This window comes from Pistacia vera, unplaced genomic scaffold (assembly GCF_008641045.1).
Source record: "Pistacia vera cultivar Batoury unplaced genomic scaffold, PisVer_v2 Contig320, whole genome shotgun sequence".
NCBI classification, from domain to species: domain Eukaryota; kingdom Viridiplantae; phylum Streptophyta; class Magnoliopsida; order Sapindales; family Anacardiaceae; genus Pistacia; species Pistacia vera.
This window is the reverse complement of record NW_022196136.1, coordinates 1,621,765-1,639,100: the sequence shown is the minus strand read 5'-3', so window position 1 is coordinate 1,639,100 and position 17,336 is coordinate 1,621,765. Positions and strand designations below refer to the sequence as shown.

The 17,336-nt window shown below is 37.4% G+C and overlaps 1 protein-coding gene across 1 annotated transcript; it reads left to right on the top strand.

Annotated features, from left to right (window-relative positions):
• Positions 1–4,530: 4,530 nt before the first annotated feature.
• On the top strand, positions 4,531–5,898 carry LOC116137170 (APO protein 4, mitochondrial-like). Its single transcript, XM_031422858.1, has 2 exons — positions 4,531–4,861; positions 5,175–5,898. The coding sequence occupies exons 1-2, from the start codon at positions 4,611–4,613 to the stop codon at positions 5,896–5,898; spliced, it is 975 nt and encodes a 324-aa protein (XP_031278718.1). The 5' UTR covers positions 4,531–4,610.
• The last annotated feature ends 11,438 nt before the right edge of the window (positions 5,899–17,336 follow it).

Genomic DNA, 17,336 nt, shown 5'->3' with positions numbered 1-17,336 from the left:
GTAATATATCTTTTCATTAATATAACATTCTCAGTAGTACAACATTACCTGAACTAAACACACTGTAGGGTGCACTTGGATCAAGGTCATATAAGATAATAGGGGTAATCTTTGTTTATTTTTGCAAGATTCTGTTGTTTGGTTTGCAAGTAATAAAATATTATGGGTATCTTTTACTGGAAATAGTGTTTACTATTGGTAATGTAGAGGGTAATCTGATACCTTCCCTAAGAGGTATTATTAAAAGATTACTAGGTAATTTGATTTTTATACCTATTTTATCCTCAATTAAATACCATTTTGGACACAATTGCCCTCAAATGTTTACCAAATAACCATTACCTAGCCCCCTTACATTTGAAAATTTAGCTAAAACACTCCAGTCACAAAAAATTTAAAAGTTAACAAAATACCCCCAACCACCCGGCCACCAATGGTAGTCGTCGTAATGGCGCTTGACTGGCGGGATTTGGCCGGTCGTGCGCTAGTAAGGCTATTTCTATTTGGCTGTTTTACGGCAAAAGATCTGGCCTTTTCACGGCCAGATCTATGGTTGTGAAAATGGCTTTGCCGGCGCACAATCAACCATATACGACCAGTCGTGCGCTATTCTATCGATTGCTGGTAGCGGCCGACGGTGGTGGCTAGTTGTCGGCAATGGCTTGGGGTGGGTTGGGGTGATTTTGTAAGAATTCATGCTTAGAAAGGGTAAAATTGGTGTAAAACATGGTATAAGGTCTTATGACATGTTATTGAAACTAAAATGGTGAAATTGTTACCTTTTATGCTTTACAACTTTTGTAACTTGAAAAAGGAGTTCAAGATCTTTAACAAATTCGATGAAAATCCTCAAAGTAAAGTCAACTCCAAGAAGAAGAGAGAGCTAGCCATGAGAGCTCAAGAGAGAGATTTTCAATCAAAATGAAGATTAATTAAATTTGGGAATATCACTTATTTATATATAAGGACCATTTTGCTATAATTTGAAATTGTTCTCAAGTCCTTGAATTAATATGAATCATATATTATCACTTAATACAAATTCAATATTATTTTCAAGTCCTTGAAATAATTTCAATTTAATATTAACTCTTAATATTAAATCTTTGATTTAAACAAATTTATAATCAAGGGATATAAATTAATCTCGTTTAATATTTAACCCATTATTGAATCCAATTCAATAATATATTTTAGTCCATCATTGAAACTAATCCAATAATGACCAAATTACTTGATTACCCTTGATAAGTGCTAGCTTCCCATGAGTAATCATTCCTCACAATTACATAAATTCAGATGCACACTTTTACATCTGAACATTGTTAACCTTTAATAATATATATTACTCTCTCTTCTCATACTTGGTTTTTAGGTGTGACCACTTAGGTTCACTGTAACCTAGCCATGGGCCTAATATCACAATCCGATATGTTTCGTCATAACTCTTTATGATCGAAACTCCCACAGATCATGGTAGGCATCTAGCAATGTTTCATAACCTCTAAGTCACAATGAAGTTAAATTCCAATGAACCTTTTTTTTCCCGATCGTACATTTTATGTAGTAAAATCCCTCTATCGTCTAATCCCAATTAAGTATAGGTTCATGGTATGGCAAAACCCTTAACTTAATCTTTATCTGAATTGTCAATCAATACAATGTAACGTGCCATCATGAAACTCCTTTTCATATGACTATTTTGTACTCTGACCAGAGATTTTCTTTTTTCAATGTTTATTAACATTCGCCTGGAAACTCGGGACCAAACTATTTTGAGTCAACGGATCCCATCTTGACCATCACTTGTCCTTGCACATGAATAACATATGACCAAACTGGCTTCTTACACAAAACATGACTAGTCTCGTGTATATACACCATATGAATCATATGCATCCTATGTCAAGTCCAATCGTGATGTCTCAGGTCTAAGGATTAGTGGTACACTAATACGATTCTACGATGTATCATTAACCACATTCTAAATGTCCATATGATTCATCAAAATTGGTCATATTCGATAAATAGTTCACCAACCTTTTATCCATGCTGATGCCCTATTGATATACCTCTTATAATCACTCATACTAATACGATCACATGATATTCAATGGAGGCATTCAACATGGCTACTATGCAATTTTATTGTCCAATTAACACTACTTACGTAGGGAATGCTTCAATGATTTGATCTTCTAAAGATCCGTATCATCATAACATTTCACATGCATTATAAATAGTATAAATGAAGCAGTAAACAACATGTGAAATCAAAACTCTTTCTTCCATTCTCAAAAGAGTATTTACAAGATATAATGCCCTGAAACCGACAACACGATTGGTTCCTAGGACAACACTAACAGATTTTGCTACAAATGAAAGTTTATATGGTTGGGGTATTTTAGCAAAATTTCAAATGTAGAAGGTTAAAAAAATTATTCAAAAAACAATATTATATTAATATTTAAAAAGGAGGGCAAATTAGTAATCTAATAACATATCCGCCCATTTTCCTCTCAATCAAACATATAAATATAACATACTTACTATTTTTCGAATGAACCACCACATTTCCCTAACACTCAACAATTTTCAAAGTGATATATCTTTCCATTAATATGACTCCCCTATAATAAACATTATAATCTAAACGCACCACTAAGGGCACTCCAACCCACGCCAAAATGGTGTAAAAAACACCAAATTGGACCAACCCACGCCAAAGCACCACGCCATTTTGGCGTGGTGCTACAGTGTCGCGCCAAAATGGCGTGCCCTGTAGCGCGAATAAAATATTATATATAATTTTAATTTTGCTTTTTTTTTGTTTTTAATTTTGTTAAGTTAATTTGAGTATTAAATTTTACACCAAATTTGAGTATTTGTATTTCATTTAATTTGATTATTTTTCCTTTGTGTTGTTGTGTTGTTGTTTTTTTTTTTTTTTTTTTTTTTTTGGTATCATTTTATATGATGTAATGTTTTTCTATATTAAATGTAATGTTTATTTGATTAATAAATACTTAATTTTATTATTAGTATAATTTTTAAATAATTATTATTTAATAAAAATATCATTCCCAATATTAATTAATATATACAAAAAATAGAGTAAAAAGATTAATTGTTGATTATTCAATAAAAGAAAAAAAGGAATATTCTAAAGAATATTTTAAGAATATTCTTTTTGGTGTATATTTGGTGTTGTGGGTTGGAGATGGAATAGTGTTTTGCACCAATTTGGTGCAATTTTGCACCAAATTGGGGCAATGGGTTGAGATGGTCTAGGGCATCTCCAACCCAAAACCCAAAATGGTGTGAAAATTTTGTTCCAAACCCAACACCAAAGCCACACAAATTAGTGTGAACGAATGGTATCACACCAAATTTGGTGCAATACTATTCATCCACACCAATTTGGTGTGACACTATTCATCTACTACAAAACATGTATTATTTCCTATTTTGTTATTTATTTTTTAATTTGTATTCATATTAATTTGATTATTCTTTATATTAATATTTATAATAATAAATTCATAATAATTATATAATTAAAAATGATGAAAAGTTAAAAACAAAACTTCATTCAATGTAAATATAAACTACAATAACTTAAATAAATTAACACTAATTTAAAAACACTAAAATTAAAAGAAAATACAACATAAACTAAAATAACAACATAAAATTTTACTTTTGCGTTGTTTTTTTTTTTTTTTTTTTTTGGTGGCATTTTATATTAGATGTAATGTTTTTTTTATATTAAATAATGTTATTTGATTAAATAATGCTTAATTTTATTAAATAGTATAATTTTTTAAAATTATTATTATTTAATAAAATATCTTTTCAATACTTAATTAGTATATACAAAAATAAATAGTGAAATAAATTAATCGTTAATTATTAATAAAAAGAAAAATAAAGAAAATATTTAAAAAATATTTTTTTAATCTAATATTTAATACAATAGATTAAGATGTATAGTGAAATGTATCAAAACCACGCTACTATAGTGCGGAAGTTTTACTAATCTGTTGTTTGGGATCGGACATGGTTTAAAAGTTTATTACACTTTATAGTTTCAATCAAGTCTCGGTTAATTTTTCTTGGCAAATGTGTGGTGCTGGTTTTAAATAGTCGCCATAACTAAGTTTATGATATTAAAAATTGATGCAATGAACTTAATGTGTGAGAAACTGAGAACATTAGCAGCACCAATCAGAATCCCAACAACCCGTCCTGTCCTAAATCCTAATCACAAATCACTATGGACTCTATGCTGTGCTCAGAAATTTCCTATTGTTCGGGGACTTCGGGTTGTTTTTAGTTCCCGCTCTCAACTTTCTGTGATTTTAACCTTCGAAATTTAGTCTCTAATACCTCCAATTTCACTCATCTTTCCTCTCCCAGATTCATCTTCAACTCTGCCACCTCCGCACTACAAGTCTCTGTAGTATGATTCCTGCTATGCACACCATCTGTTCGATGTAAATTCTCTTCTAAAAAATAATTATCATCTCCCATTTTATTTCTTAAATTATTTATTCTTCTCGTAAATTTGAGAGTAGGATAGTAGTATTGTTGACAAGGTTAGATTTATTATGATGGCTTTGAGGAAGAAATCATATTTATGGATAAATGTTTTGGGAGAGTGGGGTGGGCTTCGTTTTTACAGTTCTAAATTCGACTTGAAGAAGCTGAGACCCATGATTCTTAAGAGAATTGAAAATCGTGCCAAGGACTATCCGGTTCGAGGCATGGTCCCTGTTGCACTGGAAGTTCTTAAAGCCAGAGCTCTATTGATTCAAGGCATCTCCACCCTTATGAAACTTGTTCCTGTTCAGGCTTGCAAGTAAGCTTAAGTCTCTATAACAAACACCTCTTGCTGTTATGTCACGTATTGCGATAATCTCAATGTTTTCAACTGTGGGTGTCGGGGCATGATTGTTTTGCTTTACCTTGGTTGAGAGCTTGTGAGGTTTAAAGGCTTTGTACCTGTAGCTGAGATTGCTTGACATGTGGCATGGACACGTTATGGGAAATTTCTCATTTATATATTGACAATTTTATCATTTGAATGAGAATTCATATAGTTTAGCCGCAACTTGCCACCGTTTTTAAGCTTAGTTCTTTTTAGTAAAATATTAGATGCTCTTGTGTTGCAGGTTCTGTCCAGAAGTATATATTGGAGAGAAAGGTCACTTGATTCAAACTTGTCATGGTTACAGGCGCCGAGCCAAGAATCGGGTTCATGAATGGGTCAGTGGTGGTTTGAATGATGTACTTGTTCCAGTGGAAACATTTCACCTGCAGAGAATGTTTCAACCTGTGATACAGCACAACCAACGGTTTGATTTTGATCGTGTTCCTGCTGTTGTTGAGCTATGCTGGCAGGCAGGGGCTGACCCCAACGATGAAGATTTCCACACCAGTGCTGGTAACTCTGATCGTCCCATTAGAGGGGTTAATGAAGTAGAGTCTTTATCACCCGAAGATCTGTCATTGATAGCCAATGGAACCTTAAAGGCATGGGAGACAGTTAGATCTGGTGTTGAGAGATTGTTGTTGGTTTACCCAGCAAAAGTTTGTAAGCATTGCTCAGAAGTTCATGTTGGGCCGTCTGGGCACAAGGCTCGGCTCTGTGGAGTGTTTAAATATGAAAGCTGGCGAGGAACACACTTTTGGAAGAAGGCAGAAGTAGATGATTTGGTGCCTCGGAAGATTGTTTGGCGGCGACGGCCTCAGGATCCCCCTGTACTTTTGAATGAGGGACGGGACTACTATGGGCATGCACCAGCAGTGGTGGATCTGTGCACACAGGCTGGTGCAATTATTCCAGCTAAGTATTTTTGTATGATGAAGGTGAAAGGTCTACCAGCAACTGTTTGATTTAATTCACGCCATCTGCAAGTTGCTTCTCAAGGGGGTTGAGTTGATCTGATGCATTTTAATTTTCTGATCACTTACTGCCACCTCAATTGAGCAGAGCTTTATTCACTTCCATATCCGCATTTTTGATAATTTATCTGGTATATCTCTGGATGAATCTTGCCTCTGTTAGCTAGAAATTTTGTTAGCAAATTTAACATTCTTTATCTGAATAAATTCATTCAGAGATGAAACAATATAAAGTAATGATTTTATGTCTACATCTTGGCTAATAATATTGCATGGCTAGTGCATTAACCCTGTTTTTGACCCTTGAGTTGAGATCCTAAGATAGTGTTTCTCTCTCTCTCTCTCTCTCCATCCTTCTATGTGAATTTGTTTGTGACACACAGAAGTACGGATGGTTCTGTATGAAATTATCAAATTTACGGTTAAGGCTATGAATCTAGCACTTGCCTCACACCAACAGCAGTTTTGTATCTATATTCCATGCTTCATTTCTGTTTTTATGTTAGTGTAAATCAATCATGCACTGAGAAAAACCTATTTTGCAAGCTATTGACATCAATTTTTACTTGTGAGCATATTCTTTCTTTATCAAAATATATCAGTTGATATGCTCCAACTTTGTGACAGAAACAAGAACTGAGTAAATATTTGCAGGTAAGTGTCGGCAGCCATAATTTTGTCCCAATTTTTGGCAGAAGTAATGCTTCAACGGATGATCTTTGGAAAGAAGATACTTTGTTGTTAACAATTTTCCCACCGGAGGGGAAACGGTGAACTTAAAATAATGTTTGATGATTTTCTCTCTGTGGTGAAATCCAATCATCTTTTTTACATGATTGATGCAAAACCACCATGAATATCCCAACACAACATCATAAACTCACACAAAAAGAAAATTCGGCCAAGCAAAAAACTTTCACAACTTCAAACCCGATTTCACCAAACAAGAGATTTCAACTTCCAAACATGCTCAAACACAACACAAGACACTCAACCAGATTTCGGATAAGTCTAAAATAACCACAAGGATCTCGGTCAAGGTAAGAACAAGAGCACAAGCTACTTGTATGTAAAGGATAGAGACAAGAAGAATCTTCAAGCATAAAATCTCTCCACCAACTTGAAGTTGAATCACCACTAAATCCCTTGTCAAGACTTTGATAAAGATTTCAAAGTAAAAGAAAAACCATTCCTCTCAATTGTTTTATTTCTATTTCATTATTTAACCTTATAAAATAAGAGAGAGATTGCTTTTATAATAGCATTACAAGAGTAATTAACTAATTAAGTGAAATAAATATGCCATCTAGGATAATTAACTAAACATAACAATATTTAATTAAATCCTACTAATAAGAGTACATGTGTTTAGGCCTTGGAATTCATTGAAGTGGCCTCGAAGTGAAATAGCATGGGAATGCTCTTTAGGCTTGGATAATTAGTTGTTTTAGACCTCTTGAATGCTTGAGCTTTTTCTTTGTTGGACTTGAACTTCACTAGATGAATTTGTGCTTGAATGGGCTTGGGCCGAAATGTCTCCTTTGTACACATAGGGGCCGAAATGTCTCCTTTGTACACATAGGCTAAGTTGTTTCCTTGCATAATTTAGGCTAATTCCTCTCCTTGAGCTTGGGCCAAATCTGACTTGCCTTCTTGGACAACTTGGGTTAGCTTCCTTCCTTGGGCTAGGGCTGAATTACAATTCTTGTGATCCGCATGCCATGTACCAAGTGTTTTAGGACTTGGATTGACTATTTTTTATTCAACCGAATTTGCAAGTGTGTTATGACTTGCAATTCCATTTCCACTCAAGTTCACAAGTGTTTTAGCACTTGTAAACGGATCAATAATGTGGACCATGTGGTACATATTCACAGATCATGTTGAATGTGGATATACTTTGAAGATGGTTGAATAAACCCTCTGGTTGCAGTAGTCTTCAGTGGAAAACATTTTCCTTAGTATATATATGTCGTGTTGTGATAAATTACTTTCTAACTTCGAGGTTTTGAGATTCTATGACTGATCTAATCTGAAAGCTTTGTAAAAGTAATCAGAATTAACACTAAGGGGGCGTTTGGATCATATGGAGATTTAATTGCTATTATCAATTGGGATGTCTTTTAGGACTTATTGCATATGCAATGCACCTCACAAATTAAATATAATTTACCCCCATAGAAAGGGGGTAAAGGTGTATGGGCAAAAAATCATCTTGGGCCTTATCAGGACCAAGCAAGTAACTTCTATTGTGTAGGCCCAACGTCGTGGCCTAATTCCGGTTAGTTCTATGTTAAAGTTCATGTCATGGGCCAGGCCCAAGGCCTAAACCCAGCTCCTCTTCATATTGGGTTTCACCACTAGCCCACCTAGGGCCAGGCCCATTGGTCTATGGTAACTTCTAAGGATCCAAAATCCCACTAAAATACTAATACATATACTTTCTATTTGGATTTACACTAATTCATTCAAGATCATGTATCTTATGTGAATTAGGACTATCAATCTTGAAAATTTACTAGAACTTTGCCAATACGGATTCAAAGTCCTACTAGGATTCAAAGATCCTATGACCACTATATAAAGAGAGGTCATGCCTCCCATTAAGCATTCAATCGCAATACCACCTATTAGCTCCTAGGCTTTTGCTCTTAAGAGCTATACACCTATGTCGTCATTCTAGTCTTCGACTAAACTTCCAGTAATCCTTCATTCCATTAGCCCTCACTAAATAGCCTCATTCAACCTTACTAACTTGAGCGTCAGAATGCCTATGGTAGAGACCACATCGGTGTTTACGTAAGCTTCTTGCTTGTTTACTTTGTGTGCATGTTCAGTGGATTGTTTGTGGCCTCAATCTCATAGGATCAGACCTCTTTCCGTAATAATAGATTTTACTATTTACAGTTTGGCGTCCATCGTGGGGCCTCTGGCAATCAACTCTCATTCAGGAATCTACTCTATAGAGAATTGCAACATGACTGAAACCACAGACAATGCCTTAGCAGACCTCACAGCTAAGGTCGAGGCTCTCTCTGCATTAATGCAGCAACACGCCGACAAGGTCATGACATTGGAAGTCGATAATATCAACATTCGAGCTAAGAACACCAACATTTAAGCCGAGAACCAAAACCTACGGGAAAAGGTAACACGATTCTACACTCTTAATTTCCTAATTAACCAAATACTAAAGAACCGCTTCTGTGTCCTAGTAAATTCCATGCAGCCTCTCATGACCCCAGACCCCAGATCCTCGGCTTCAGACCCTCAGTCTTCTAAGCTCCAATCATCCTTAATGGAGGGCTCGGTCCCCGCCATTACAAACACAACTGATCGAGCCATGCAAACACGAACCCTATCAGCTGAACCATCAATCACCGATGACCAAATTACTCAAACCATCCCCAGCCAACAACAACAAAATATCACTACCATCAACCATCCCATCAATATGAGTGATCCACCCTATATCCAAGTCCCACTCGATTCGACTCTTCCTTATTGGTCGAGCAGTCACCTTTACCAAACACCACTCGGCTCGACTCATCCTCATGGGTCGAGTGGTTCCCAAACTACCCCTTTACCATCCATGTTGGCAAAAGTACCCAAACTATTACACTCGGGATGACTCATCCTAAAGGGATGAACGGAGAACCCAACACCCTGTTAACCAACCACCAAGCTACACCCTATGACTCGGCTTGACCTAATACGCCAAATGGGAGACAAACCCATCACCAAGCCATCAATGTAGATCTCCTGTCCACCGCCACACCCCTTAAGTAAATACTGGCGAAGAAACTTGTCGACATGGAGGCCATGATGAGGCGTATACCTGGAGTCCTCAACCCAACCAAGAAAAGTCTTCCCTATAGCTATGCCGACTCACCCTTTGTTGACTCCATAGCTCTAGCTGGGATGCCTCACAAATTCTCCATTCCAAACATGAGGTCCTACGATAGCACGACCGACCCAAATGACCACATAGCGTCATACAAACAGCGGATGTTTGCCGCTTCAATACCAAGAAACTTGAGAGAAGCCTTCATGTGCAAGAGTTTCGGATCCAACCTCTTGGGACTGACTCTACAATGGTACACCAACCTCCCCCACAACACCATGGGTTCATTCGCCAGCTCATTGACACCTTCGTCAATCAGTTTGCCAACAACAAGAAATTAGAAAAGATATCAAATGACCTATATCGGGTCTATCAGAAATGGGGTGAACTGCTTCGAGAGTATGTCAGTTGGTTTAATAAAGAGAAGATATATGTCTTATCCTGCAATCTTGAAACAGTAGTGGATGCTTTCAAGAAGAGGCTCCTTGATAGGGGAACTTTATAAAGATCTCACCAAGCTCGGTTGCAACACCATGGAAGATGCCCTAGCCTGAGCAATCATCCAGATTAGGTTGGAGGAAGACGAGATGAACCGTAGGAGATACACACCCTATGATGACTGCCGACAAAATCGAAATGACAGGAGCCCTGAACCTCATCAGTATTAAGCAAATTATCTAGCTTTATCACGCGACTCCAATAGAAACAGTAGGAGACCGTATGACCACCAACCAGCTTGACTTGCAAACCAACCCTCTAGTTCTACACCATTCGTAGTCCTAGAGTACAACCTGGGTATCGAGCCGGCCTAAGTGGTAGCAATAATGAAGGGGGTGGGTCAAACAGTCAAGTGGTCGGCCAAGCTCAACCTTGACGTCAAGAAGGACACTACCAATTGGTGCGAGTTCCACCATGACCATGACCATGGCCATGGCCATAACATAGCTGACTGTATTGCTTTAAGGTTAGAGAGGTTGCATCCTTACTAAAGAGGGAACACTTCCGAGACCTGCTGACAGACAAAGGCAAGAACACCATGAACCATAGGAATTAGGGTTGTGCAAAACAGGGTACCCAAACCGATTTTGACCGAAAAACCGAGTACCCGAACCCAAAATAGTACCCGCAAACCGAACCGCTTTTTAGAGTACCTGGTTTTTCGGGTACCCGAATTTTACATAACTTTGCATGAATTTTAATTTTTTACATTTCAAATTTCAATTTGCAGATACAATTCCTTCCATATACTACATCAACTTTTAATTTAATAACTTAAATACTTAAGATTTAATATACACCAAACATCAAATGTTTTGCAAACAAATACAAATCATTGGATAGTTGGAAAACATTACAAATGTTGATTACAGCTACATAACTAGTTAAATAATACATCTGCTAAAAAGGGCCAACGCGCACAATGACTAGTTTGAAGATTCCACCAACATGATGAGCTATATCCTGGTGACTAGTGCCAAAACTTTTATTTACACATTATTGAAAAAGAAGATTATGAAATTTATCAGTGTTGTTTATGTACTATACTTGGTCAATGAAATGAGAAATCTTGTTGTATTCAAAGAATATTTTCATACAAATTTCAGTGAAGAAGGCTGAGAATAACAATACAATCGGGCTTGAGGAAGCAAACAGGCGATTGACAGAAAACTGAGTGAACAACTCCAAATTTAGTAAAATTGTAATGTGCAACCAATGTTGCATTCAACAAAAACTTAAGCTTGTTATCACCAAAATATTAACCACTGAATAATTAATAGCAGTAAATATCACAAACTTTAAGTACGATTTTGTTATCACATGCATTCGTATAAATGGATGAGAAACTTGCTCAGTTTTGGAATTCATTTGGTGATAATGTTTGTTATTTATTTGATTATGATTAGATTTATGGGTTTTGGGTTAACGGCAAGAGAAAAAGAGTTGAAGTAGAGTCTGGGCAAATTTACCTCAAAGATGGCAATTGAAAATCAAGCCAACGGCAGCGACAGTGACGGCAGTGCAGAAAGGTGATGGAGCAAAGTAAAGCGGAATGATTGAGAACAATTTAGAAGCAGCGGGAGTGTTTCTATGTTAAAAATGATAATAATAGGGAAAAATGACTAAGTGAGAGGAAGATTTGAAGTTTGAAGAAGAAATCAGTGGAGAATTTGCAGTGGAGACTGGAGAATTTGAGAGAGATGAGTGCAGGACCTGACTGAAAAATTTGAGAGAGATGAAGTCTAAATTTTTAGGGCAAATGTATTTGGGGCTTCGTTTTGCCTCTTGCGGTCTTACCCTTTGAAAATTGAAAGTAAAAAGATATTAAAAAATTGGTTTTTTTTTTTTATATATATTTTTTAATAAAACTGGGTACCCGGTTCTCTTAAAATAAATACCCAATACCCGGACCAAAAATTCGGGTATCGCATAATAATTACACGAAACCTACTCGAATTTTCGGGTACCCGAAAATTTGGGATCGGTTCGGTTCGGTTAACTGTTTTTTTTTTTTCACACCCCTGATAGGAATAACAAAGATCGCTCTTCCCCTCCCCCAGATCCAAAACCAACAGGCTTCTGCAACATCATATCTGTTGGGTCAGAAGTCAGTGGAGTAAGTTAGTCCTTAACTAAGAGACATGCCTGAGGTAGCCATCACCACTCGACCTGGCTTTGTTGAACAAGAGATTTGCAAAATGATGGAAGATAAGACTCAGTCATCAAAGTACAAAGACAAATAAATAAGTCACCCGTGGCTCTCTAAGTGAATAGGATGTCGCCCTATCCCCTTTCGCCGAAAATCCTCTCTTCCTTTAAGAAAAAGAAGTTCCCCTTTCAATTCTTGTCACTCGACCTAAGGCATGTCACTAGGTGGAGTCGGTCATGCTTCAAGGTGATGGCGTACCTCCCTTTGTCCTTGTCATGCTCTTTAAGGTAGTAGGAGTAAAAGAGCTTTTGCAACCCAAACCTCACTCAATTCATTATGCAAAGAAGCTTCAACGCCATCAATAACCTTCACCCATTCAGCATGATTTGAGTAAGCATGATCATAAAGTGATTCAGCACTTCCTAGACCAACCAGAGAATCGGTAGCCTGAACCCATCGTAGAAGTAGATATCATACATGTCGATCCATCCTGGCACGTCTCAATCGACCCTTTCATAATCTCTCGGAATCCTAATCTCCACCGAGTCAGGTATATAATACATGGTCTTTATCTTCCATTAGTCGTCTTGCTTGAGCTTTGAAAGGTAATCCACTGGTAGGATGCCACCACCTGGCCGACTCGGCTCGCCCCCAAAACTCCTACTCGTTGAGGGCTCGTCCTCGAAACTATTACTTGGTTCTTCATCAGTCTCTTCCCCACTCTCCTTTTGCCTATTAAAATCATCACCACTTGACTCCGCGGGAGTCGGTTCGGCCACAACCACACTTAACCCTTTTGGGGCGTTTGGTTGGGGGGTATTGGAGATTACTGAGGTTAAGTAATCTTATATTACTTGATTACTATGTTTGGTTGTCAAGTAATATAAGATACTGATAATCTTCAAATACTAATAGTGGTTACTATTGGTAATATTGGAGGTAATTTGATTACCTTCATTTTCTTAGGTATTCTAAGATTACTAGGGTTATCTTTTTTTATTACAATTATATCCCTTATTAATAAAATTTTAAGACAATAATGCTCTTATTTTTAAATTTATTTACATGAATATGGCTTTTACTATTTCACCCAAATTAATTAATTTTTTTGACAAAATTACCTTTAATTTAAAACAAATTGCAGCCCACTCAAGCCACCACCCCCACCCACCTGCCGTCGTCAGAACGGCGCACAAAAGGCCGAAAATGGTCTCCATGTGCCAATATGGCCATTTCCGGCTAGATATTTGCCCGAAAATGGCCAAATCTGTCATCTAGCCGAAAATGGCCATACGACGCACATAGGCCATTTCCTGCCTTCCGTGCGCCGTTAGATTGCTAACTGTCGGGGGGCCTGCGGTGGTTGCCGACGGCCGGCAGTGGCTGGGTTGGTGGGGGTGCTTTGTTGATTTTTTAAACTTTTATTATGGGATTGTTTTTGCTAAGTTTTTAAACATAGGGGGGTTATAATAATCCAAATAATAATCAATATTAAAAAATAATATAATAATAATATTTAGTTAGAGGACAATTCAATAATTTAAAGAACATACCCACCAATTTATTCCTCCCAACTAAACATATTAATATAACATACCCACCAATTAACCAAACGCATTTTCCTAAAGATTTCCAATAATCTTCAAGGTAATCTATCTTCTCAATAATCCAACATTCTCAGTAACCCAACATTCCCTGAATCAAACGCCCCATTTGGGTATTCCCATTGGTACATTACCTTCTTCTAGCACTACCACCATAGTGGGAGCACTTTGATACTCATCTCCCATTTCCATTTCCATTTCCATCTCCGTCTGACTCGCCTCACCTGAATTAGAATGCAACATTGAAGAAACCTTTACTTCAACTCTCACTTCACTCGACTTGGTTTGGTTGACTGACTGAATGATCGAAGCAAACTTAACCTCAACTATCCTCAAAACCACTCTAATCCTAAAGATTATCACTCAACTCGGTCAGGAACACCGAGACAAGCCGAATGGAGACACTAGATAAATTAATCCTACCTTCTTTCCTCTAAAATTCTCAAATGCCAGTCGTTCTTAGCCACACACTCCCCAAATACCCCAAAGATTGAGAAAATCGTCCTACAACCTAACACTCGTCTCAAAATCTACCCTAATTCAAAAGGTTTCTAGGAGAACAATACCAACACTCCATAACTTTTCCACTTCTCGATTTTTCTTTAAAGAACCCCCAATAGAAACCTAGAAATCCCTTTTCTAACAAATAGCCTCTAAAATCCTATAGATTCTAGCTTAAAATTGCATTACGAAGCTACAGGGAAGATGAAATACACTAAAAAGATGATGCATAAAGCAAATTGTCATATAAGTGGGTCGAAAAGGGAAAAATCCTTGAGACATCGAATTCTTCTTCTGCAAAAATTCTCTTCAAAGCTTTCTCTCTCGCATTTGAAATGGAGAAAATGAACTTGAAGTGAAACATTTAATGCCTTACAAAAAGTGTTTGCTAGGCATTAAATGCACGTCCTCTCGCATGAAGCCACGTGGAAAAGTCCTATCACATCTTGGGAGCTCTAACCTTTCAAATTCCCGCTCAAATCAAACCAAGATCTCAGCCTTACACATGTCGCCTGATAAGACCGTCTCGAGAATTGGAATCTTTTTTTCCCACTCAAAGCGTATAAGAACCCTATGTTACATGCATCTCATTCTCTTGACATCACCGGCTTACACTCAAACAAAAATCGACTTGCCCAGTCGACCCAAGTTGAGGACTAGTTCTTGAAATGTTGAAACTCTCCACTCAAAATTTACAAGCAGACGACACTCGCACTCGGCTCAATTAGTTGAATGGAGACATCTTCAAAGGATGCACCTTGCATCCTCCCACTCGGCTTGATCATCCGAGTAGGGACATCTACAAAGGATCTCTGTTTTAAAATCCAGACTTGACCAGCCGACTCAACCGGGACCCGGATAGGTGTCCGATTTAAGTTAATATAAAACCCGATTATATTTGAAAAACCGCTTTAACCTGCTATAAAACTGAATAAAATGTGAAAACTGTCTGGTCCAACTAGACCGCCTGAAAATTGGTTCTCTATTTCAAAAAGAAAAAAAAAAAAAACCTTGATTTTGGGTTGATTCTTTGTTACGGTGATGAAGAAGAAGTAAGAGGAAGGGAAGGGAGAAGTGGCCAGTCCGATTTGGATCTCGTTTGGCCAGATTGCGGCGGCTAAGACCTTCTTGGCCGTCAAGTGAAGTAAGGGGGAGAGGAAGGACGAAGAAAGAAAAGAGGAGACAAAGAGAAAGAGGAAGGAAAGAAAAAAGTTACAGTCGAGAGGGTGGAAAGTGATAGAAAAGAGAAAAAAGTGACCAAGAGAGAGAAAAAAGTGATGGGGAGCATGGTTTTAAAACTTGGCCCAACCCGATCGGTTGAACAGGTTCGATCGAGAACCGATGGCCAGACCAGGTCGGTTCACATAAAAAACCAAAATCATTAATTGACTCACTTCAAACAGTAGTTGGACCGGTTTTTTTTGTGATGAACCACCGGTCCAACCAATATAAACCGGGTCTGTTACAGTAAAACAAAAAGGGAATAATTAAAATTAAAACCCTTTTCTCCCTTTCCTAATTTCATTCGACAAAACCCAACAGAAAAGTAAAAATAAAAAAACCAAACAGTGAAATCTGCTTCTTCAACTTTGGGTTCTTTGATTCCGATCTTCAATCATCAAAATCTTCAACCAATCTTCAATCTTCGGGCCTTGGATGACTTCTAAATCTCTGATCTTCGAACTTTGGCTTTGATAGCTACTTCTTCTTCGATCTTCGACAGCTCCTATGAGGTTTGTGTTTTTCATTGTTGTTATTGTTATTGTTCTTTGTAACTTTTGTTTGCTGTGAGATTGTTTGAGATAGAGTCACAGAGATTGTTTGATATTAAAGAAGTGCGTTTGAAAGTTGATATTAGAGAGGTCATTGTTTGGTGTGAGATTGATTGTGTTTGAGAATTGAAGTGTGCAAAAATGACTGGTTTGATTGGTTATGTGTAGTGTGCAAAAATGGACTACAATGTGCATTTGCACACTGCTCTGTCCAAAAATAGGTGTGCAATGCATTTTTACATTGCAGTTTTGCATACTGCAGCGTACAAAAATGGGTGTGCAAATGCAAACCACAGTTTTACACACTAGAGTGTGCAAATGCACACTGCAGTGTGCAAATTCACATACTACAATTTTTGGCACATTGCAGTGTGCTATTTCTCATATATGCAATGTCCCAAATTTATTTGCAATTTTTTAATTCATTGGTTAAAGAGTATAAGATAAGTGCTAACATTTATCTTTGTTGTTGTTGGTTGCTAGGGAATCGACAAAAATCAAGAATGTCATCAAAATCTGCATTTTTTAAACTTTTTTTGGTTTTTGGCTGATGTCATCATGTTGACATCAAAACCTTGATGGGGAGAGAGAAAAATAAATAATAAATATAAGAAGTGAGTAATTGTTTTGGATGGTGTGTTGTACACCGGTCAAACCGAGAACCAGCCCTTGACCGAGTCAAGGAATGGTTCTGTTTTTAAAACAATGAAAGGATGCACCTTGCATCCTCCCACTCGACTTGGTTAGCCGAGTGGGAACATCTACAAAGGATGCACCTTGCATCCTCCCACTCGGCTCAGTCAACCGAGTGGGGACATACATGATAGAGGCACTTTGCATCATTCCTCAACACAGAACACGTTCACTCGGCCGAGGGTACACTCGCTCAACCTGGGACACCGTCAATCGACCTAGTTAATCTACATTCAAACGGATTACTTTCCAAGCTAAGTACTCCTTAACTTAGAAAGTGGGGGGCTAATTATATGGGCTAAAAATCGTCTTGGGCCTTATCAAGACCAAGCAAGTAACTTCTACTGTGTAGGCCCAAGGCCATGGCC

Excerpts from the sequence above, each read along its gene's own strand:
- LOC116137170 (XM_031422858.1), top strand. The coding sequence starts at position 4,611 with ATGATGGCTTTGAGGAAGAAATCATATTTATGGATAAATGTTTTGGGA. Across the intron at positions 4,862-5,174 it reads GTTCCTGTTCAGGCTTGCAA|GTTCTGTCCAGAAGTATATA; the intron begins GTAAGCTTAAGT and ends CTTGTGTTGCAG.